The sequence below is a fragment of the Diadema setosum genome, chromosome 4 (genome assembly GCF_964275005.1).
Source record: "Diadema setosum chromosome 4, eeDiaSeto1, whole genome shotgun sequence".
Taxonomy (NCBI): domain Eukaryota; kingdom Metazoa; phylum Echinodermata; class Echinoidea; order Diadematoida; family Diadematidae; genus Diadema; species Diadema setosum.
Window position 1 is genome coordinate 26,541,524 of NC_092688.1, and position 26,340 is coordinate 26,567,863.

The following is a 26,340-nucleotide window of genomic DNA, read 5'->3' on the forward strand; positions in this document are numbered from 1 at the left end:
AATATATTGCTGCAAAAGGCATAATAAAACATGACCATTGTTATATATTTAAAATGAAGCTTGAAATTCTGATAATTTTGATATTTATGTATTTTTAGGAGTTTATCAGTTTCGAAGAGTGCATGCAGGATGAGTTTTATGTTTTTATATGATCAAATGCAGCTATCAAAGAATCTGTTGAGCAGGAAAGAGAAAGATGGAAAATGAGGAATTATGAGTGAATTCGCATGCAAGCCAAATGACAATAAAGACACCGATAAAAATTGTGACAAAGTAAAAGTCACAAATAATGTGGAATAATAAGAAATAAAGAAATTAATAGATTATTTCAGAGAAAGAAATAACAGAGTGCATGAGTATGAAAGATGAGTAAAATATGCAAGTAATCATTACTGACTGGCACATCTTTTTCCCTATATTTAGCGGTATCCTTCATCTTAGAACAAACATTCATAATTATTATGAAAGAAGTGAACTGAATTTGAATTAAAAATTATGTGAAAAATAAAGAAAGTAAGTTAAAAAAGTAAAAAAAAAAAACAGCAAAAAGTAAAAAAAAAAAATATGAAACACAGTATACCGAGTACATATTAATTACCAAATGATAAATGTCCACATGCAAAAGTGTTGAATAATATATCCACACAAAAAAGGAGGGGGGAGGGCAAAGAAATCTTTGGAGCGATCAACGACAGCTCTAATATCAATGCTAAATGAAGATGAAAACAAGGACAACATGCTTTTTAGAACAATTAAGAGAAACTGGCTTGTATTATCATCTTAATTATCACCTAATGTATTATAATCATCACAATAATCATTACATGACAATTAATTTCAATTAATAAGGTTATTGTTGATAAACAGGTATAGCCCTAATAGTATTTGTATGTAAACACATACGAAAATGAAATAGCGACGGTTCGTAAATACACGCGTATTGCACGTTACCTATTGTGCAGGCCCTACAGCGCGGGTCTCACGAACCGGCGTAATACAACTTACGTCGGTTCGTGAGACCCGCGCTTAAGTACATAACCTATGGTGCGCGCAAGAAACGATGGATTTACGAACCGACGCAGTGAGTTTGAAGACAGAAATATCGTAATTCTTTTGAATTCACACTAAAATTACACTATGGATAGGAAGAACAACTTCCACTCTCATCACCCTGTCAAAATTTTCACACACAAGACAGGAAAAGTCATTGAAAACGTTGTCTAAAACTTGTGAGATCTTTAAACGCGATTTTCTCAGAATTGCATTTTCGCTCAAAAACGAAATAGCGTCGGTTCGTGGTAACACCGACGAGATGTGCTCAGCTGCTTTAACTGTGATATATACAGAACATGTTTTCATTGACACTCCTGCACAGCTCCTTGGAATGACCCTAATCGTTAATTCCTCCTTTTTCTCTTCTCTATGAAACTGCATCTCCTAACTCTCTCTTTTGTCAATCACTTTTTGAATGGGTTTTAGAATGGACATATCATGTAAACATTATTTAACAAATTAAACAAGTTTAGAGCAGTTTTAACACATATGTATGCTCTTCATGTGACTGAAAAAATCATGTGAAATGCTTTTAACTTCCTATTTTCTGTGTGATTCAATAATATGTTCAACTTTGCACTTCTTAATGACCTTCAGGGGAGTTTCAATTAAGACCTGGACATAACATCCTAAGAGCTTTTGAAAGGATGGGTTCTTCACATGACTAATGGCAGTCACATGAAAATGTGACAAAGTTTGCAATTCCTTTCATTTTTATATTATTATTTGCTTGATTGAATGAATGAAACATTCAGTTTGTTCTGTTTGTTTGATTTGAACTTTTAACTGACAGCCAAGTTCAATGTACAACACCATAACAGCTTCTTAGAGAATGCCATATTATCCATGTGACTAAAATCAGTCATGTGAAAACAAAAGAAACCTTAAAATTCAATTAATAGTTCTTTATTTCCTATTTGATTCATTAAAATTCAGGCTTCCTGTTTTATTCAACATGTGCCAACTTGAATGTGACATCATACCAGCTTTTTAGAGTTAATGCCTTATTCACATGACTGATTTGATTTGTTCAAATAATATTGCTGCATTCTCCTAATCCACATACATCGTATGATAAAACTCATTCCCCCTTATATCTCCCTTTAAATTAATAAGAGTTCATAGTGAAAATAAGATATCCTTGGCATGACTCATTCTAGCATTGTAATGATTTACCAGTGATGACAATTTAAAATATGGCGGTTGTTATTCATCAAGTAGTTGCAATTACAGTTGATGATAAACTGTCTTTTGGTTAAAAGAAGAAGAAGAAGAAGAAGAAGAAGAAGAAAAAGATCGAAGTACCTTGACATGAGAAAACTATTAATGGAAGAAGGATATCATTTTGTTCTTATTGTCTGACTTTCAACTTTTATCATGACTTTAAGTTTCATTTAATAGGCAAAACATATGTAACATGATAACAGCTTTTGATAAATGATTTATGTGACCATAATCGCTCAGCTCAACCCCCCCCCCCAAAAAAAAAAAAATGCTGATTAGGATGCTCTGTAATTGACCTAGATATGTCATCTTGGTTAATGAACTCAAAGATTTCAAGTTTGTCTTTCCTGTTCAAAATCTTTTTCTCATTACTGTCAAAATTTGGTGGTTAGAAACAAAGCAGAAATCAAGATATCAAAAGTTTTTCTAAATCATTTTTTTTTTTAACAGATGTGCTCAGCTGCTTTCACTGTGATATATACAGAACATGTTTTCATTGACACTCCTGCACAGCTCCTCGGAATGACCCTAAACGTTAATTCCTCCTTTTTCTCTTCTCTATGAAACTGCATCTCCTAACTCTCTCTTTTGTCAATCACTTTTTGAATGGGTTTATAGGATGGACAAATCATGTAAATATTGTTTAACAAATTAAACAAGTTTAGAGCAGTTTTGACACATATGTATGCTCTTCATGTGACTGAAAAAATCAGGTGAAATGCTTTTAACTTCCTATTTTCTGTGTGATTCAATAATATGTTCAACTTTGCACTTCTTAATGACCTTCAGGGGAGTTTCAATTAAGACCTGGACATAACACCCTACAAGCTTTTGAAAGGATGGGTTCTTCACATGACTAATAGGGGAGTTTCAATTAAGACCTGGACATAACATCCTAAGAGCTTTTGAATGGATGGGTTCTTCACATGACTAATGGCAGTCACATGAAAATGTGACAAAGTTTGCAATTCCTTTCATTTTTATATTATTATTTGCTTGATTGAATGAATGAAACTTTCAGATTGTTCTGTTTGTTTGATTTGAACTTTTAACTGACAGCCAAGTTCAATGTACAACCCCATAACAGCTTCTTAGAGAATGCCATATTAGCCATGGGACTAAAATCAGTCATGTGAAAACAAAATAAACCTTAAAATTCAATTAATAGTTCTTTATTTCCTATTTGATTCATTAAAATTCAGGCTTCCTGTTTTATTCAACATGTGCCAACTTGAATGTGACATCATACCAGCTTCTTAGAGTTAATGCCTTATTCACATGACTGATGTGATTTGTTCAAATAATATTGCTGCATTCTCCTAATCCACGTATGATAAAACTCATTCCCCCTTATCTCCCTTTAAATTAATAAGAGTTCAGAGTGAAAATAAGATATCCTTGGCATGACTCATTCTAGCATTGTAATGATTTACCAGTGATGACAATTTAAAATATGGCGGTTGTTATTCATCAAGTAATTGCAATTACAGTTGATGATAAACTGTCTTTTGGTTAAAAGAAGAAGAAGAAGAAGAAGAAGAAGAAGAAAAAGATCGAAGTACCTTGACATGAGAAAACTATTAATGGAAGAAGGATATCATTTTGTTCTTATTGTCTGATTTTCAACTTTTATCATGACTTTAAGTTTCATTTAATAGGCAAAACATATGTAACATGATAACAGCTTTTGAGAGAATCATTTATGTGACCATAATCGCTCAGCTCAAAACCCCCCAAAATTGCTGATTAGGATGCTCTGTAATGGAACTAGATATGTCATCTTTGTTGATGAACTCAAAGATTTAAAGTTTGTCTTTCCTGTTAAAATCTTTTTTCTCATTACTGTCAAAATTTGGTGGTCAGAAACAAAGCAGAAATCAAGATATCAAAAGTTTTTCTAAATCATTTTTTTTTACAGATGTGCTCAGCTGCTTTCACTGTGATATATACAGAATATGTTATCATTGACACTCCTGCACAGCTCCTCAGAATGACCCTAATCATTAATTCCTCCTTTTTCTCTTCTCTATGAAACTGCATCTCCTAACTCTCTCTTTTGTCAATCACTTTTGAATGGGTTTATAGAATGGACAAATCATTTAAACATTGTTCAACAAATTAAACAAGTTTAGAGCAGTTTTGACACATATGTATGCTCTTCATGTGACTGAAAAAATCATGTGAAATGCTTTTAACTTCCTATTTTCTGTGGGATTCAATAATATGTTCAACTTTGCACTTCTTAATGACCTTCAGGGGAGTTTCAATTAAGACCTGGACATAACATCCTAAGAGCTTTTGAAAGGATGGGTTCTTCACATGACTAATAGGGGAGTTTCAATTAAGAAACAATATCGAAAAGTATTGGTGTTCTGTACAAATTACAATTTCTTCCACAGAATATTTTAAAGATGCTGTATTATTCGTTTGTTTCAGTTCACATAAAATATTGTAGTATTGTTTGGGGTTTTACTACAAAGAAAAATATTGATCGTATTCATAAATTACAGAAACGCAGTATCCGTTTGATAACCAACTCTTCATATTTAGCTCCCAGTAAGCCATTATTTCTTAAGATGAAAATTCTACCTGTTCAAGAATTTATCTCTTTGGAAAGTATGATTTTTATGTTTAAAGTTTCCAACAATGTTCTTTCTGAAGTATTTCACAACCATTTCATTTTGAATTGTTCTATACACAATTATAATACCAGGAATGCAAAAAATATTCACACACCATTAAACCGGATTTCAAAAACTCAATCCTCCATTTTCTACCATGGCCCTATTCTTTGGAATACTCTTCCTCCAACACTCAAGAGTAGCAAGACCTTACGTCAATTTAAAAGGCTTTATAAAAAACATATTTTTGATGAAATGTATCTGAAACTGTAAGTATAAGTATGCATTGTTTCCACCTCTGCCTCTTTTCTTCTCTTTTCATTGTATCTTTGACATTTGTTTTATCAAATGAATTTGTATGATAATTGTTTACTTGAAATGTATTGATAATTGTTTGTAGGGGATCATTTCCAACAAGCCTCTTGTGTGCTTTCTATGATCCCTCCATTCAAAATGTATAAATGTTCTAAGGCAATTGTATTTTGATATTTGTAGATGTTTATGTTTTGATATGGAAATAAATGAATGAATGAAAGACCTGGACATAACACCCTACGAGCTTTTGAAAGGATGGGTTCTTCACATGACTAATGGCAGTCACATGAAAATGTGACAAAGTTTGCAATTCCTTTCATTTTTATATTATTATTTGCTTGATTGAATGAATGAAACATTCAGTTTGTTCTGTTTGTTTGATTTGAACTTTTAACTGACAGCCAAGTTCAATGTACAACACCATAACAGCTTCTTAGAGAATGCCATATTATCCATGGGACTAAAATCAGTCATGTGAAAACAAAAGAAACCTTACAATTCAATTAATAGTTCTTTATTTCCTATTTGATTCATTAAAATTCAGGCTTCCTGTTTTATTCAACATGTGCCAACTTGAATGTGACATCATACCAGCTTCTTAGAGTTAATGCCTCATTCACATGACTGATTTGATTTGTTCAAATAATATTGCTGCATTCTCCTAATCCATGTATGATAAAACTCATTCCCCCTTATCTCCCTTTAATTTATAAGAGTTCAGAGTGAAAATAAGATATCCTTGGCATGACTCATTCTAGCATTGTAATGATTTACCAGTGATGACAATTTAAAATATGGGGGTTGTTATTCATCAAGCAGTTGCGATTACAGTTGATGATAAACTGTCTTTTGGTTAAAAGAAGAAGAAGATCGAAGTACCTTGACATGAGAAAACTATTAATGGAAGAAGGATATCATTTTGTTCTTATTGTCTGACTTTCAACTTTTATCATGACTTTTAAGTTTCATTTAATAGGTAAAACATATGTAACATGATAACAGCTTTTGAGAGAATAATTTATGTGACCATAATCGCTCAGCTCAACCCCCTCAAAAAAAAAAAAAAAATGCTGATTAGGATGCTCTGTAATGGACCTAGATATGTCATCTTTGTTGATGAACTCAAAGATTTAAAGTTTGTCTTTCCCGTTAAAAATCTTTTTTCTCATTACTGTCAAAATTTGGTGGTTAGAAACAAAGCAGAAATCAAGATATCAAAAAGTTTTTCTAAATCATTTTTTTTTTTTACAGATCGTCGGTGTTTTCACGAACTGACGCTATTTCGATTTTGGTCAAAATTTTCAAAATCGAGATATTGGTACCAAATGAAAGTGCTTTCAAAACTCTACCGAATCCCAAAATTTTAGATCACAAAGTTAATTATTCTTAATTTTATCAAAGAAAGAAAAAAACGACGGTACTCGAAATATCGAGAAATTGAGAAAAAGGAGTTTCACGAACCGACGCACGAAAGATACGCCGGTTCGTAAAACCCGAATTGCTACGGTGAAGAGCAATGCGGGTTTTACGAACCGTCGCAGTTGCATTACTTTGAGCTTTGTTCAACTTACTGGCCTAGAATTAGGTTTTGGCCCTAATCCAGATCTCAGAGTGAGAACCAAACCTTCTGAAAGATGAATGACGGCCTAAGCCAGCCCACTGTCCACGAGTGAAGTGAATGGTAAGCTATAATCCTATTAAAATCATGCTCAAAATAACAGTTTCAGTTGGACTACCATAACCATTAATTGCGGTAGTGTGTAGTCCCATGTATTCAATCGCGTGATGCTTATGAAGCCTAGTCTGTAAACGCCATACAATTTCAAATTAGATCCCAAATCATATTATTTATTGTTTCTTTTCAACTTATGTCGTTACTTCTGAGACTACTGAGTACTGTAGTCGTAACGTCTGTGTGCAAGACATGCAGATTGCAAGATTTCAAAGTCTCGAAGACACTAAAAGCCTTGACTTTTGAGTTGAAAATGAAATCATGAGATTGACAAAGTAGGCGTACTAAACAAAAAAAAAATAAAAGGTCTAACAGTAAAACTCAAAGGAAGAGTATAGAATAAAGTTAGACATGTTAGACTTTTACTTTCAAGTCTAACTATTAAGTCTAAGTTAAGACTTTACTTGTAATACCAGTTACTAAAACTAAGATCAGCTGAAGTTTAAGACCAAGTCAAATTAACACAGTTCAGAGCCATACCGGTAGTCTAGCTCTAGATCTACATCTAGACTAGTGGTAATAGTAGGTAGAGTCCACCCATTTTTTCCCCCAATTTTTACTGGTCCATTCCTGAAAAAGTTACTGGTCAGTGTCCAACAGTGATTTTTCCTGGTCAGGGACCGTCGGACCAGTACCAGTGTGCAGCGTTGGTGTAGATGTCATCTATGACAGTGTGTGGTCTAGTGATACTACCTAAACACTACAAGTACTCTACAGGTTAGGTGGCTTTCCTGTACAGTGCAGTGATAAAGTATACTTGTGAATTCAGCCCTAGTACCGTACTGTGTGTAGTGTATGTCTAACGTTAGTTCGAGTGGAGTACCTAAGCACAGCGGTGGGGCTTTTCTCCCCTAAAACTTGTGAATGTGGCCCAACCAAATGGCGTTTATATATTTACGCTTGATTGATAGTGATACAGTGGCGCTGTCGATTTCCACAGCAGCCATACATAATCTTTTGTCCTTTCTTCTTTCCTTTTTTCCCTTTGTTCTTTCACCCTTTTTATTCTTGGAATCGAAGGACTTCCTAAGAAATGTCCCTCGACTGATTTAACCAGGACTCTTGAGTCCTGGTTAACCTAACCTTACCGAGTAACCGTTAACATTTGTTAGGCCTAACATAACAGTAACACTGACTTAGCCCTGTATTGACTTTGTCTTTGGCCGACTTACTGAGATGGCGAGTCTCACTCTTTAACGTTAGTCTAAACGTAGTCGCTAGATCTGTCAGTGTCAGTGTCACCGGTTATTGTATATGGTGCCATCTCTAACGTACTTTAACAAGTTGATGTTAGTTATCTATGTCAACTTACTGATTTAGTAATAGTGGTACTGTCATCCTGCTGGACATCGCCGAAATATCATCCGTGACGTGTTAATTTCGTGCCACAAAGACAAAAGTTGCCAAGATCTAATAGTATTAGATGTCTAGATTTAGATGTAGTCTAGATCTAAGTAATATGAAATCTGTGTAACTTAAAAGTGAAAGGTCTAGACTTCACTTAGTCTATAATTAGACCAGACATTCATGAGGCAAAGGCCTATTTAGTAGATCTATTCTTATTCTATTTTAATGTCAATTCCTGCTAACTCGCCACGTGTTATTCCTAAGGCCAAGGACTTCCGGGTTAGTGATTTTTTTTTTTGGATAAATACCAAACAGCAGACGTGTTTCATTTGCATTCTTGCACAGACTTCATGAAAATATGTGCAGTATCAAAGAAATATGATGCACATGACAATGCCACTGTTTTATAGGTGAATGGTTAATACCTTTAAAAGCTGAATGATAATGTAGAGTCTAGGTCTAATTAAGATGATACAGTCTCTGATAAGAAACAGGTTTGATTGTCGTAGACTGTTTCCCAAATGCAGGTAGTAATATTCAGCTACTTCAATGCAATGCCTTGTTTACAAGTACATGTAGATTTATATTCATGTGAATGATAATTCAATTTCTACATGAGACTTACTAAGTGCTAGACATAAGATCTTGCATCATTAAAATGTGTACAAATGACGAGACAATTTGAATATGGATCAAAGACGAACAGCAGTATATTTTGACATTCTTTGATCCTGCATAGGCCTACCATTTTGTTTTATGTTTAATATAAATAGAGCAAAATAATTTCAACTTCAGTTTTGTTGGCCGATTTTTTTTTCTTCTCAAAATTAAAGTTGTATCTTGTACCATGATGTTTGATTTTAATCAAGAGTTCTTAATTTCTTTCTTTTCTTTCAGATGACTGGTGCCATGTAGTAGCGAAGAACTGGACTGTCTCAGAAAAGAAAAGAAAAAGTACAGGGTCGTGTACATAATCAACGGATGTGAATACAATGGTAATTAGAGTCTAGGTCTAATCAAGATGTTAAAGTCTCTGATAATAAAGAAGTTTGATTGTCGTAGACCGTTTCCCAAATGCAGTTAGTAATATTCACCTTTTTCAAAGCAATGCCTTATTTACAAGGACATGTAGATTTATTCATGTGAATGATAATTTAATTTCTACATGAGACTTACTAAGTGCTAGACATAAGATCTTGCATCATTAAAATATGTAAAAGGCGAGACAATTTGAATATGCATCAAAGACGAACAGCAGTATTTTTTGACATTCTTTGATCCTGTATACCATTTTGTTTTATGTTTAAAATAAATAGAGCAAAATGATTTCAACTACAGCTTAGTTGGCTGATTTCTTTTTCTCAAAATGAAAGTTGTATCTTGTATCATGATGTTTGATTTTAATCGAAAGTTCTTAATTTCTGTCTTTTCTTTCACATGACTGATGCCATGTAGTAGCGAAGAGCTGGACTGTTTCAGAGAAGAAAAAAAGTACAGCATCGTGCTTATCATCAAGGAATGTGAATACAATGGCTAAGGAAAGAAGACAATCTACAGATAGGATAGAAGGGAGAACTTGGGATGAAGGGCGACAACATAAGGACGGTATATATACATTAAAATGTGATTGTAAAGTGGAAACATGAAAGAAGATTCTAAGATTGAAGGTGAAAACATGCATTCCATTCTGTGATGTCGTAATTACAATTTTGCTACACTTTAATAACACTACTGAGAGACATTTATATCAAGGCAAGTTTCATGTGGATATGGAATGTTAGGTTTTCTTTAAGTGTTCATTGGTATGTATTTCATGATAATAAATCTTGAAGGTTTTGTGTGGTAATCATAACCTTGTGATACATCTTGATAAATTTCTAAGTGCACATTGGCAATATTCAGATGATGCTGTAATCAGATGAAGTTAGATGGTTGAATAATCATTGCATAGTTGTAATAGTTATCGACTGAGGATTAACATGCCCTTCACTGATTTATTTTTTGTAAACGGTGATAATTGCGAGAGTCAATCTAAATTGTCGGGGGCATAACCAAATGTGTCACACTGTCAAAATGTGTATATCAGAAACTTTTAGCTCGCTGTACGAATTTTCACAGAAAACAGATTTATGAGAGTCACAAATGGTAGCTTAGACCCATTAACAAAAAGTTCCAGCTTCATCTTCAACCATGTTCATGATACATGTTCATCTACATTTTGCAAACATTCTGAATGTTGATTGAGACATGTTATACGTGTATGTATTTTTATGAAATTAATGCAACAAATAATCAAATATGCATCTCTGCTAGATGATAATATTAATCCAGTTAATGACATGCCAAACTCACCTCAAACTGTAATTCATTCTATTCTCCTTTATTCTTTTATCTATTGTTTTGTTGTCTTCAACCCACTTTGAATGTGTTACATATGATTCTTATAAACATGGGAAATGCACTCCATATAACTGATAGGACTTATAACAAATTGACATAATCATTCAACCATCACTAGACAGTTCTGTTATGAGATGTTCTTTATTTAACTAAAATTGTAAATTATGATACGTGTATGCTCCCATGCAAACTCACAACAAAATACAGAAATATGATTTCTTTTAATAATAATTCATTATGTCTCTAAATGTACAATTAAAGAAAGTGATTACAAAAAGGATGTCAAACATTGTATATTAGTCCAGGCTAGAAGGCACCCAACCTTGTTTTTTGATATATACAATGTTTTTTTATGGTTTCTTGTCAATTCGAGGGTGCTGATTCCAAATCCGATTGATGCCACTCGCGTAACCTTGAGCATTTTCGGCAAAATGCAAAAATCCAAAATGGCCGCCAGATATGCTAATTCGGCCGTGATAAACATAATAATGTGCATTATATCACAAATTATTCCACCAAACTTTGTACATTTCTGTTCCTAGAGTTACTCCATCTGCATTTGCAAGACAACTTTCATTTCATATAGGTTCATTTAGTATTTAAAGCTCAGTTTTTATTCAAAATGGCCGCCATTCCTATTCTTATGTACTATATGAATGGCAAAACATAATGCATGGAATATAGAACATATTTACTGTATTTCCAGTCCCGTACCTACTGTACGCTGTCATAAAGTGTTGCATATGTTTATGTTGGGTGTCACATACAATATTGAGGGCCTACATGTATATTTGAGCATTTAATATTCATAAACCTCACTATGTTTAACACAATTTCTTGTCTATTTCATTTTGTCTCAACAACGAATATAAGTTCACCAAACGTCTCGCAAGAAATCAATATACCATCATAATCTACAGGCAGGTTGAATATAAAAATGTAATACTAACACAATATATTAAGAAGCCTAGATGCATGGTATTTATCAAATAATGTTGAAAATGGAGGGGAGGCTAGAAAGCAAAGCTTCTAATATTCATTCCCCTAAAACCATATTAACAAAGTACAGAAAAATCATATACAGAAAGTGCAGAGATACATAGTTGCAGACAAAAACATACATGACATTAATGACACAACTAAAAACCCTTTACATTGTAGATTTTTTTTCCAGCAAGGAGTTGGGGGGGGGGGGGGTCGACGAGTTTGAAATGGATCATAACCTCCATCACTTTGATATGGTATAATTTAGAAGTATCGCCTTGATGTTATAGAGCAAACTTGATTTTTCTTTTTGAATTAAAACAACGACAAAAACTGGTGAAGGCATAAACGAAACTGTCTAAACGCAATACCGTACAAACTATTCATTTTATAAACATCAACCAAGGAGCAATGTGAGATACGTCTTACAGTTCTCTCACAGTTCACAGGTGTTGATAATATCATACACTTTGGCATCATGATATCATTCAGTCTTGTCTTAAAACTAAAACTGTCATTTTTATTGTCTTTAAAGAACCCTTTAATTGGATGTTTGGCAGCAGGTGACATCAACCCCAAATTTGCAGAATTCTCAGGCTAAAGATGCATATTAGTCCTGCAATTCCTTTAATTGCAACCACATCTAGTGATGTTCAGCACTTCCTCAGGGGTCAGAGGGCAATTATTTGCCATAGAAACATAATGAAGACATGAAGACTTGCTTGATCACCACCAGTTGAAGCCCTATGGCTTTGTTACCAGGCCAGAGGCAGTGTTGCAGGTAACTTAGATGGTGTCAGCGATGACATCAGACCAGCATCTTCACCAACCGGTTTTTGGGTCAAAGCTTTCAAGTTACGGGAAGGAAATCTATAGGCTTGTGGGATTTCAGACGCATGGATGGCAGATTGTTCAAGGGGCATTTCATGAAGCGTTTTGTCAGATCTTTTCTTTTTGACTAACTGTTATAAGCTACTAAAATCATTGCATCTGATTGGCTGAGAGCAAATTTGTCAAATTTGTCAGACAAAACGCTTCATAAAATGCCCCCATTCTATCGCGTTTGGAAGGTCAGGGTATGCGTTGACAGCACTGGTGACACTTGCCATCCTTTCCTTCCAGCGTGAGGGAGAGTGATCGAGTTCCAGTGGAGGATAGACTTCCTTAGCCTATGCTTGGAAGGCTTGCCACAGAGGGTTACCTTGAACATAGCATTGGCAAGGTGGTTACTAAGATGGAAGGCATGGGTCGGATTATAATCTTATAAAGGTAGGGGCAAAGTCTCCAGAGCGTGAAGAACTCCTCTATTGTCTTGAGATGGGTCAGTACTCGGCTCATGCCATCCAATGACATTCTATGAGACGCAAAGGCGAGATCATCTGAAAACTTCCTACGTGAAGGGAATGTTATGTCACCATGTATATGGTAAAAAGAGCATAGTGGAGTTAGTTTACAGCCACCATTAAGGAGGCCATAATTCAGAGTCCTAACACTGCTGGTCTGGTTACCTAGAGCAATCCTGAATCTGCAAGTGCTGAGAAACTCCAACCTCAAGAACCTTCTAATCTGGAGATTCTCCCGCCTGAAACCCCTAGCAACGGGAGACTCCAACTTGATGGGCGCAAAGTTCCCTGCGGCCGCGGGGTCCAGGGCCCGCTTGAGCTCTGGAATCTCTAATAGGGTTCTTAATGTTCTCTTGTGCTATCTAAGGCTTATTTTTCAACATACGAACACACAAAGTAAGAAATCATTTCAAGTGGGAGACACAGATCCAGGGCAGGAGAAATTAAATCTCAAGCGGGAGAACGGGAGATTTTGCAAAATGGGGGCGAAAGATCTCCCGTCGAAAGCTGGAGAGTAGGAGTCTCTGAGTGCTGAAGATTAAAGACAAGCAGTGTGAAGTTGTTATAACACTGCTTTCAGAATGAGGCAGCACTGTACAGATCTCAGAGTCTCTCTTGACATCATATACGCAAACACATTCACTCAGAAAAAAAAATGGTGGTAGAATTCATGTACCATATATAGTTCATCTGGGTTAACATGAAAAACTTTTGGGCATTGTGTTCATTTCAGAGATTTGACAACAGGAAGTGAGGTGGTCCCTTTTTCCACTTTCCCTTGCCTCATGTTCTCTCTCGGGTGAGGGGACTGCAAAGTTTGTATAAAATCGCTTTTAGATAATGTAGAACAGGACAGGTAATTGGAAGTTACATTGTGTCATCATCTAGGATTTAAAATTAGGCTTTTAATTCAGTAAACCAGCGTGAATATTATGATGTTGAACGTCTCAAGGCAAGTAAGTATCAAATTGTTCATGTCTAATAATTCCAGATAAACGATCTTGATGTTGACGTCAATTCAAACTTTGGTGGGTTTTTCCAGATTTCTTGGGAAAAATTCAGATTGAGGTAGCAAATCTGGATGTTCGCATCAAAGAATAAAACAGCTTTTGTTAGTAACAATCCTCTAATTTATAATCAGCACACAAATTGATGTACAGTGTACCTGAGTGACAGAAAAAAAAAAACATTGTTTTTTCCATATACACTTTGCCGTTCATATTGTGCAGGGGTATATGAGTAGTTTCTATTTTGAAGTTTTGTATTAAGAATAATATAACAAGCCTAAAAACAATGCATTTTCTGTTTGTTTGCTTGTTTGTTTGCTTGTTTTGCTAGTGGAACTCATCAAATTTGCATGGCACGTGCAAAATTTGATAAAAGCGTAGGTATGTGACTGAAAATTCGTCTTCCATTTCTATGCATATTTTTTGCCATGCATATAGTACATTAGTATAGGAGTGGCGGCCATTTTGGATTGAAAATAAGCTTAAAATACTAAATGTACCTCTTCAAATGAAAAATTTCATGCAAGTGCAAGTAGAATTACTCAAGGAACAAAAATTAAAAAAATTTGATGGAATAATTGGTCATAAAATTGACATAACTTGGATTATCATGGCCAAATTAGCATATCTGGCGGCCATTTTGGATTTTTGCATTTTGCCGAAAATGCTCAAGGTTACGCGAGTGGCATCAATCGGATTTGGAATCAGCACCCTCGAATTGACAAGAAACAATCAAAAAACATTGTATATATCAAAAAACAAGGTTTAGGTGCACTTTCTATGGAGCCTAGCCTGGACTATATTAAAATAATAGATTATTCATTTGTCTCCATCCGTAGTAACACATGCAACTGCAGTGTGCAGTTTGTGGGCTGCTGTGAAAAAAAAAAAATCACAGTCAGCCCAAGCGGGATTCGAACCCGCGACCTCCGGATTACTAGACCAGCGCCATAACCACTAGACCACCGGGATGCCCTAGCACTACCTTTAGACATGAATGATTAAATATAGAAGGGCTTGGGGGGCGCTTCGAAGTTAACTGCTCTTATTAAATATGCACATGTCATTTGCAACTCGACTAAAGATGATTAAACGCACTGAAATTCTTACTTTAAATAATATTCATAATCTGTTTTTTTTTTTCTTTAATATCTTGGGATGTACACTTCATACACTGTATCGGTCTACATTTCGCCTACAATATGGAATTCTTTACTTCGAGACGTTTGTTTTTTACAAAAGAAAATTAAGAGTCCTTTAAAGGTGCTGTAAAACAGTGGCATGTTTTTTTTTTTTTGGGGGGGGGGGGAGGGGAGTCAAATTAGCCTTGGCCCCTCTCCACCGTCCTTTTTTTTTCCCCCCCTTTGGCTACATTTTTTTTTTTTAGTCGTCACATGAAAATTCGTCTGCATCCACCCCATAGTTTTGCTGATGACCTTTCTTTTTAATTATCTTAACCACACACAATTTTGGCCGAATTTCCCCACCCCTCTTGTGAATTTGCTAGCACATGTGTTTAAAGTACTGGTGGATTAAGGATTCGGAGGGGGGGGGGGGGTCGGCCAAAATTTCTCTTTTCTCATATGTAACAAGCCTACGGGGCGAAAGGCTGATATTATGGGCTTTCTACACACATTTTTAGATGCTAATTCTTGGTTAATATGAGCACGATCATTTATGTTGTGATTAATTTGTTTCCTTTTCATATATGTATGACTTCTATTAGAGACTTAATTGGCTTGGCACTCCTTACATCGACCTATTTTAGACACCCATTTCCTTCTCTCTCTCTTGCTTTTTCTCTACTGTCCTGTGAATAGTGTAACTACATGTACATGCAGTACCTCTTCTCTTTTGTATGATATACATCAAGTTTCCATCTGAGCATAATGTGTGTTGCAGCACTCTCAAGCTTCATGCATATGCAGCAACATCTTTTTATGTTCATATACATAATTATGCTTGATATATTAATTTGAGAATGTTATTCTTTCTTTTGTATATGTTCCGTCCGCACTCTATAGATGTAAATGTACATTGTAAGATTTGGTGCGCATGTTCGAACTGTGTTTCTCTTTTTGTGAACACACAAGAACTGATGTAATAATGAACTTGAATTACGCAAATTCTTTAATATTGATTCCATCTCCATTTGCCATTAGATATTTATTGATTTATGGAGCTCTTCCACAATTGTTATCCTTCCCATTGTCATTACTCATCTCTGAATAATTCAAATTTGATACTTTATTGAGAACCTATGTTTCTTCGATTACATAATGTACCTCTTCAATATATTGCTGCAAAAGGCATAATAAAACATGACCATTGTTATATATTTAAAATGAAGCTTGAAATTCTGATAATTTTGATATTTATGTATTTTTAGGAGTTTATCAGTTTCGAAGAGTGCATGCAGGATGAGTTTTATGTTTTTATATGATCAAATGCAGCTATCAAAGAATCTGTTGAGCAGGAAAGAGAAAGATGGAAAATGAGGAATTATGAGTGAATTCGCATGCAAGCCAAATGACAATAAAGACACCGATAAAAATTGTGACAAAGTAAAAGTCACAAATAATGTGGAATAATAAGAAATAAAGAAACTAATAGATTATTTCAGAGAAAGAAATAACAGAGTGCATGAGTATGAAAGATGAGTAAATTCACTATGCAAGTAATCATTACTGACTGGCACATCTTTTTCCCTATATTTAGCGGTATCCTTCATCTTAGAACAAACATTCATAATTATTATGAAAGAAGTGAACTGAATTTGAATTAAAAATTATGTGAAAAATAAAGAAAGTAAGTTAAAAAAGTAAAAAAAACAGTAAAAAGTAAAAAAAAAAAATATGAAACACAGTATACCGAGTACATATTAATTACCAAATGATAAATGTCCACATGCAAAAGTGTTGAATAATATATCCACACAAAAAAGGAGGGGGGAGGGCAAAGAAATCTTTGGAGCGATCAACGACAGCTCTAATATCAATGCTAAATGAAGATGAAAACAAGGACAACATGCTTTTTAGAACAATTAAGAGAAACTGGCTTGTATTATCATCTTAATTATCACCTAATGTATTATAATCATCACAATAATCATTACATGACAATTAATTTCAATTAATAAGGTTATTGTTGATAAACAGGTATAGCCCTAATAGTATTTGTATGTAAACACATACGAAAATGAAATAGCGACGGTTCGTAAATACACGCGTATTGCACGTTACCTATTGTGCAGGCCCTACAGCGCGGGTCTCACGAACCGGCGTAATACAACTTACGTCGGTTCGTGAGACCCGCGCTTAAGTACATAACCTATGGTGCGCGCAAGAAACGATGGATTTACGAACCGACGCAGTGAGTTTGAAGACAGAAATATCGTAATTCTTTTGAATTCACACTAAAATTACACTATGGATAGGAAGAACAACTTCCACTCTCATCACCCTGTCAAAATTTTCACACACAAGACAGGAAAAGTCATTGAAAACGTTGTCTAAAACTTGTGAGATCTTTAAACGCGATTTTCTCAGAATTGCATTTTCGCTCAAAAACGAAATAGCATCGGTTCGTGGTAACACCGACGAGATGTGCTCAGCTGCTTTCACTGTGATATATACAGAACATGTTTTCATTGACACTCCTGCACAGCTCCTCGGAATCACCCTAATCGTTAATTCCTCCTTTTTCTCTTCTCTATGAAACTGCATCTCCTAACTCTCTCTTTTGTCAATCACTTTTTGAATGGGTTTATAGAATGGACAAATCATGTAAACATTGTTTAACAAATTAAACAAGTTTAGAGCAGTTTTAACACATATGTATGCTCTTCATGTGACTGAAAAAATCATGTGAAATGCTTTTAACTTCCTATTTTCTGTGTGATTCAATAATATGTTCAACTTTGCACTTCTTAATGACCTTCAGGGGAGTTTCAATTAAGACCTGGACATAATCTCCTAAGAGCTTTTGAAAGGATGGGTTCTTCACATGACTAATAGGGGAGTTTCAATCAAGACCTGGACATAACACCCTACGAGCTTTTGAAAGGATGGGTTCTTCACATGACTAATGGCAGTCACATGAAAATGTGACAAAGTTTGCAATTCCTTTCATTTTTATATTATTATTTGCTTGATTGAATGAATGAAACATTCAGATTGTTCTGTTTGTTTGATTTGAACTTTTAACTGACAGCCAAGTTCAATGTACAACACCATAACAGCTTCTTAGAGAATGCCATATTATCCATGGGACTAAAATCAGTCATGTGAAAACAAAAGAAACCTTACAATTCAATTAATAGTTCTTTATTTCCTATTTGATTCATTAAAATTCAGGCTTCCTGTTTTATTCAACATGTGCCAACTTGAACGTGACATCATACCAGCTTCTTAGAGTTAATGCCTTATTCACATGACTAAAATCAGTCATGTGAAAACATTGTGACAAACACTGAAATTCTATTGGCTTCTTGTTCGTTTGTTTGCTTGTTCGGTTTGCTTGATTCAATGCAACTTTAAGTTTGTTATGTATGTCACTTCACACTTTTCAATGAAAATGCCCATTTCAGGAAAATGACAGAAAAATATTTCCTCATCATGAATAAGAAACTTGCCAAGGGACAAAAATTGTATACCTTGTAAGTTGGTCAGTCAAAGCTATAAGCACAGTCACATTTTGTTATCATTTTGACAAAGTCCATGCAATTTTCTGTAAATGGGTGAAATACCTCTTACTGGCAATAAGCATCATTTCATGTGCATTTAGTAGTATATGCACCTGTACTTGTTGAATACAGTATTGGTGAATGGGAGTATGACATAGTTCTGAAACACCGATTTCATATGAGAATCATCAAAATACACTTCAGACATTTCCTAGGCTTTTCTGTTGATTTTTTAGGTGATACGCTATCAGCGTATCACCTATTGTGTTTGTCAAAATCTTCCTTTATTAGGTGATATGCTATCAATCGATTTCGACCAAGGACAAAGCAATGCACTTGCGTCAAAGTTGAAATTCTGCGTGCGCGTCTGTGCAAATATAGTAAAAATTATTCATTTCGCCATAACTCCTCAAAATGAAAGGGAACCCCCTCTTTTTGTTACATATTCCCAAAGGATATGAGTTGTAAATAACATTTAAAGTATCCATATATCAGACAAATTAGCTGATGTCATCATATCATTATCTGAAATAAAAAAAGTGGAATTTAATTTTTTGATGTACTGTTTCTGACATTCATTTGCGCGTATCTCGGTAATTTTTCCCCAATATTATCCAATATTCGGATATGTTGTACTTTGGACAATAGTCTTCTAAGTTAATGTCATTGTTTTGCAATTTGTTGATGTCATCATATTGAAAATTGTGATTAAAGACAAAGTATCAAAATCAGCCAAGTTTACGTGTTATCTCTATGGGACATGATTTTTTTTTCAGATTCTGAATTGACATGACAATCTTCTCACAGTTGTATCTCAGCTGTTTGAACTTTCTTTCCTCTGAAATTTTAATAGTTTGTAGCTGAAATTACAAACTGCGATAAGTATATAATTCGGTCTGGTTATATGCATGTACCATGGTGAAATTTTCAAGAAAGAAGCCATTTTGCGTATTACATTCCATCTATTGATGATCTCCATTTATATAATGTATCTATTTTGAGCGTTTTGTTGCCGGAGTATTTGCGTGGATGTTTCATGGCCGAGTGGTTAGAGTATCGGTTTCGCGTGCATGATTTTGACAGATTGATGCTCGGAGCAGATCTTTTTTTTTTTTTGGTTTGTTTTTCTTTTTGCTCTTTTTAAATAACATTTCATATTCAATTCTAACTATCTGTTAAAAAAAAATGATTTGTCGCATTGCTAAATGTTAAACTTTATTAGAATTCAATTTATTTAAAAAGGGAAGACCAACTTTATATTAAAATGCTCTGTATCACAATCTGTAGGCCTACCGGTACTCCTTTATTTCAGAATGTTTCACATTTTGTGAATTGTTGCAGTTGTAAATCTTGTTTGCAGAGTTTATGGGGAATTAAATCTGCATGTGAAACGAAATAAAAACAGGAAACCTATTGGAAATAAGTAATAAAATCTGTGGTTGTGCTGTATCTTGTACACGAGTGTCCTCAAAATATTGATGGTTTACTGAATTGCTGACATCAAAATTGTGCGCTCATAGTCTATGCTGAAATATTTTGGCATTATCATTACTTTTTTCACTACCTTTTCATGGTCGCTAATTCTCCTTCATATTGCCTAATGTATTCGGATCCATACAGTCTTGGTTGTACACCTGTTGCCAGTTGGAGCACTGTACATTCAAAACTACAAGCATGTCCATTCGTATGTGAATGAGTAAACCCCTCGCATTTCTCTTCCCTTTTCTCTGAGTTTGTTCTTTTTTGTTCTTTTCTAATAGGATAGTGGTATGCGTATATTTGCATAACCCGACTTGCCTACGCATTGGAAATGAATTAATTGAATGTAGGTCACATGTAGCATTCCGATCATCTCCTTGAAATTTCAGTTTGTTTTTGTTCAACCCACTGAGGGAGTTGGAGTGGAAGGTATACACTGTATTAATAATTTAGAGCTTTTTCACGCCATACTCTGGCGAGTATAGTGTGTATGAAGAGGTTCTTTGTCGTTCCTCCTTGGAAAAGTCCAAGCTTTTATTTTCATCACGGTTGTTGCACTAGTAGCTGTGGGTAATGTGTATTGTTGCCATCTGAGCAGTATAGAACATGCCGTAATCACCCTGAGTCACAAGGTAAGTGTTCAATTTGATTTATCTTTCTTCTTTATAAAGTCAATCACTGTTGATCAATCACTGTTATGATGCGTTTCACTGGAAGCTTACAAAGTGAAGTTAATGCACAATGCAAGCACTGGTACATGACTGTGACCATTGATTTCAGAGGCGAAATCGATGTATGCCTATATAACATGTGATGGTGTCCTTGCTTTTTAATTAATGAGACAATACTGAGTACTGCTTCAACTTCTAACTGTCCCCTTAGAAGATGTGTCGATCACGGGCGACCGTTATGATTTATCTTTCCCCAAGAAGCTTATGTTCCACACTATTGGTTCTTGGAAACATATAGCTACATGGTTAAAGGCACTGTCTCTTTTGCCGGGGACGTACTGTGCCCCCTACCAGATTTTAATTTGCCACTCCTTCACCCTTAATCCAATTTCAACCAAATTTGGTGACTTTTCCTAAAAACTTCATGCAAACATTTTGATATATAATTTAGCTACATTTCGTCTGTTGAGAATGAGAAGGGCTTTAAGTTGTCTCGAACACTATGGGTTTTGTGGTCACTTAACGCCCTTATCATTCTCAACTGACGATTTGATATTGCTGGTTGCCATGGCAACCATAAACTGACAACCATGTCAGTCAGATATTGCATCTTTTTTCTGTTCCAATTTCAATTAACAATATTAGAATGTACGAAATTGGTGTTTCCTAGCTGAAATTTGCTGAAGAAGCAAAATGTGAAGTAATTATGGTCCTGGAATGTTTTTCTTATTATTCACTTTGTTTTTATGTGACAAAGGCATAAAAACAATATATACAGAGATAAAGAGATAATTGAAAACAACAGTACAGACAAACCTGCCTTAGCAGCCACCTGTCTATAGCGACCACTGAAAAATCCCCAAAGAGAAAAGCCCTGTTCAAGACCCTGTGTATAGCGGCCACCTGTCTAACGCGGCCAGCGGCCACAAATTTTGTGTCCGCAGTAGATTTTAACCTGTCTATAGCAGCCACAGACCCGATGGAGCCGTAGGCGAGCCGATAATTCAACACGTTTTTCTGCTTTGTAGTCATGCCAGTCATTCCTGGGCAATGCTATCATCTGTAAGGGATTTACCCCAACCTACCAATATAACATTATTGGTACTAAAAAATTTGGGTCGACACTAAGGGTGCGTTCAAGTGCTCTAAAGCGAACTAAAGTGAACTGAACCAAAGCATACCGTACCGAACTGTGCCAGATTTGAAGCGTTCGAGTGCTCTGTCGAGAAAGCGTACCTCACAAGTTATTTTTTAAAAAGTTCACGCATTTTTTAGGAAGAATGTCATCCACCTGGCGCTTGAACTACTTACAGCTGTCCCGAACAAAGAGAATGATGTTTTTGCATTGTGACGTATACGCGTGATATGCGCATGCTTTACGGCGAACTTTTGGTACGCTTTTGGAGCACCTCGGGAGGTGGTCCACTTTTGGCTCGGTACAGTACGGTATGGTACACTTTAGGAGCGTTCGAGCGCTCCTCTGGCGTGGGTATGGTACGGTACAGTTCGCTTTAGGAGAGCGCTCGAACGCACCCTAAGAGTAGAACACATATATTCCCAATCTTATGGGAAACCAGCCATTTCAGGAACTCTATTTACAGTTATAACATTTTTAGTGGGATCTTTTCATATGCACTGCAGGGAAAATTATCATGCAAGTAAACTTTTTAATGCAGGGCTCGACATTTGCAGGAGGGCGGGGGGTCTGTGGCCTAGGGCCACTAAAAACTGATGTTGGGCTACCAAACTTCCAAAAGGGTTAGTTTTTGGTGGGTAAATAAGGAATCTAAAATCTTAACTGATTTTTTGTATTTCCTTTTACTTTGGTCCACCAAAATTTCAAATTCAACAATTTTTTGGCCCGAATGGACCACCACAGGAAAAAAAAAATAGTGTCAAGCCCTGTATGTCTGGCATAAACCAATGAAAGATGAAATGACAGAAAAACTTCTTCAGTGATATTCTTGCTGTGATGGTCAATGATGGGCCATCAATATCTGATTAAGGATCTATAGATAATTGTTTACTCCAAGCAATTACAAATCTATAGGCCAATATTCTATCTGAAATAAAAGAAAAATATATACATTCTCTGTAGCTTTTCATAGTGAATTGCTCAGTAAATAACTAGACGTTACGATGTTACACATAACATTTCACTTCCAATACTCAGCAAACAAAATGGAGGTTTATATGCTACATGATATCATGTGATATCCATGTGTATTTTTTTCAAGCTGATTTACACATTATTTGAATAATGATTGAGAAGAGAAAAGGGAGGGAAAAAAATTACTACTTGTAAATATTCATGGTAAATCTTAGCCTTTGGTATTCTTGTGTATTTTTCAAACTGATTCACATATTATTTGCATAAAGATTTAGAAGAGGGAAGGTAGAAAAACTAATTTACCACTTGTAAAAAAAAAAAATCATGGTAAATCTGTGTGCATCACTGTGCACTGCCCGCTCACTGATAAACACAGTGAGAAAACTTGACATAACATCAAAATTTTTGGAGAAGCGCTTACTCCTTCTAGGATATGCAATTACACATGTCAGTAAAAGAACAATGCAGCCAAGGTCTGCATAGCCAGGCAAAAGACTGAGCAAAACTTGTACTTTCATTTCTTTTTTAATGGTTCATTTAAAGCTTTTAGTAGGACAGAAAGCATACACTTGTTTTGAGAATACAGTGTCAGTGGATACACTTTTAATGTCCTGAGAAGTCTATCATGAATTACATTGACACCAGTATTCTTAAACACACTGATCACCACACCCCCCCCCCAAAAAAAAAACAAACAAACAAACAAACAAACAAACAAACAAACAAACAAACAAACAAACATTTATTTCAATTTGTTGAAAATCTTTTTGGCCTGTAGCATTGGAATTGATAGGTGTATGGGACACAATAGTATAATATCTAAATCTTTAATTTATTTATCTTTTTTTTTTTGGGGGGGGGGGGAGAGTGGCTGTAGGATTTGTGGTTATCAAAAGCCTGGCTTAAATCACTAGGGCAGTTTTCCTCATCAAAATCAATTAGCTTATTATGAGATGTTTAATAGAGCTCTGCTTATATGAAGTCTTACGACCTTAGTAACAAAATGATTTTAAAGAAACACATTTTTTTTTAAACCTCAAAATGGCATACAAAATAATGTCAAAGATATAATATCAAATTTAAAAGCTACACATTTTGCAGTGACAGTTTCTTAAATGACACTCTTACTTTTAAAAAGGAACTCACCAGAAGGATGAAGCCGAGGACTCGTAGGTCAGGAAAGACGCAGTATATGACTTGGAGGTAGTTGATGAACCCATCATCATTTGCACATTCCTTCTGGCTCTTTATGAAGGCACACTTTGCTTCAGATGAGTTCAGATCATGATAGTGACCACACTAAAGGGAAAATACAAAAATTCAAATGACACAGTGCGAATGAAAATAAATTCAAACTTCAAAGCCTGGGATGATCTCATTCAATTCATTCAGTACTTCCCTACACTTTTTAGAGATGGAAAATCATGCAAAATATTTCCCTACAGGACATTTAATATTTAAAGTTGTAAGTTGACACCCAAAACACAAATTTTATCATCTTGGGCTTTGCTTTCAAGAACTTTCAAAAATGGGAATGCCCAGTAAAACTAAGGCCTTGAAATCCTGGGAAGTCAGTGACAGAAAGCAATTTCCTAAATACTTGAATTGTCAAAATTTGAACAGGAGTAAAGTTTGGTGGGTATAAAGTCCGCGGGAATTTTGTTAAAGAAGTGAGAATAATAACGTTGATAGTCTCGAGTCTGGGGTCTTTTCTTTTCACAGTGCATGTGGCTTGTGTCACTAAAAGAGAGTTTCCAAGCAGGATGATTATATGTTTACATCCAACAACACACCACTCAAAAATCTGTTGAAATGTTATGCTCCAAATTGACACCATTCAATTTACTTCACAGATGACAGCTGACAAATTATTCTGAGAATTGGAAGAACGTGATCGACAGAGCTTACTAGATCCTTTTACTTGGCTCAAGTGAGCTGAAGTTTCAAAATAGAAAGAGTATCCAAAGTCAAAAAAGACAAATGCCCGGTTATGAATATGCCAGCTCCTGTGATGGCTTTAGATACTCAAACATGTATGAGATCACATTGAAGATGTCATTTACATTCATGGCGCAGTTTAAGTAGAGCAAAATAGTATCAGTTTCAACCACAAAATAATACATGCCATGATAACTGACTTCCATGATTAAGGGTGAGACAATGAATGGCATAAAGGTCCAGGGTATTAACTGTACACTATGAAACAACATTCACACTGCATTGGATTACACTTACAATTCAGATTTCCAGCAGCATAATGTAAACTTGTCCAAGAAAAAGAATGATAGCCTTCTGCATTTTCTCTTCATATCACATGAATTTGATTAGACCCTACATCCTACATCAAAACAAAATAAAAACAAATTAGCAAACTGCAGACAAAACTAATATAAGCGGGCATGCAGAATATTCGAATTGTTAGAGTCTTTCTTTTAAAATAATGTTGTTTGTTACTGTCAGTGTCCTCGTTTACATACCCTGGTCCCTGACCACACTCAATCATTTATTCATAATTTACCCGAGTTTGAAACACTGGTGTTGTCAGCGAGATATTAGTAGTGGAAGCATCGAAAGGAGTGGTCGTTCTTTCGGCGTCACGGAGTAGAATTTTCTCTTTCTCATCATGTCCAGAAAACAGAAGTTTAATTGCAGAGTTCTGCCGAGGCCGAGGTGGTGCTTGCACACCGTTATCTGTCGTCCGGCTGCCGGAGAGGTCCCCCGAAGCTGCGGCAGCGACTCCATTGTTGATCGCTGCAGCCGCCACATACGCGCCAAGAACCCAACAAAGCGACCATGCTGAAGAAGGCACATTCATGGTGCTTGCAACAAACATCGATGGAGTTGCTCAGCTGAATGTTGGGCAACGTTATTTCCCTGCCATTTTTATTGTTCGGCGTGACAAGGCGGGGAAAGAGCTAATGTCGTTCTCATTCACATCGTTCCAAGTCTGCTAACTGTTAGATGTAGTCCTCATAAGCAGCTTACGTCACCCGGCGCTCCTTTACGACACGCCTCCCGCTACCGCTGCGGACCTGGGGCGCCAGTACAGTACAAGGGCCTCATAGGGTACGCTGTATACGCTCACTCCGATCACGTTTTTCTAGCTTTCAGGCGAGCTGAACGCGAGCTCGTGACAACACATGAGCAATCGACCTTTGTTGTGTTTGGCCAGAGTGTTTGGCTGTCTGCTGCCCCCCTTTGCCCCCCCACTGGTGAGTGGCAGGCGAGCGCTCGTGAGGTCCATTTTTTTTTTTTTTTTTTAGGTGATCCGAGTATCTTTTTTTTTTTTTTTTTTTTTTTTGGGGGGGGGGGAGGGGGGGCAAGCAAAAGAAGCAATCATTCAACTCAACAATGCACATAACTTATTTTT

At 35.7% G+C, this 26,340-nt stretch overlaps 1 protein-coding gene across 1 annotated transcript in view; it reads right to left on the reverse strand.

The window, feature by feature from the left end:
* The window catches only part of LOC140227769 (mitochondrial sodium/calcium exchanger protein-like), a 67,788-nt gene extending 42,003 nt beyond the window's left edge, over window positions 1-25,785 (reverse strand). Inside the window, exons 1-2 of the mRNA XM_072308166.1 lie at window positions 25,489-25,785; window positions 24,117-24,269 (exon numbers count right to left, since the gene is read on the reverse strand). Coding sequence (XP_072164267.1) covers window positions 24,117-24,269; window positions 25,489-25,785 — 450 coding nt within the window. The remainder of the gene's footprint in view (window positions 1-24,116; window positions 24,270-25,488) is intronic.
* Between the last annotated feature and the right edge of the window lie 555 nt (window positions 25,786-26,340).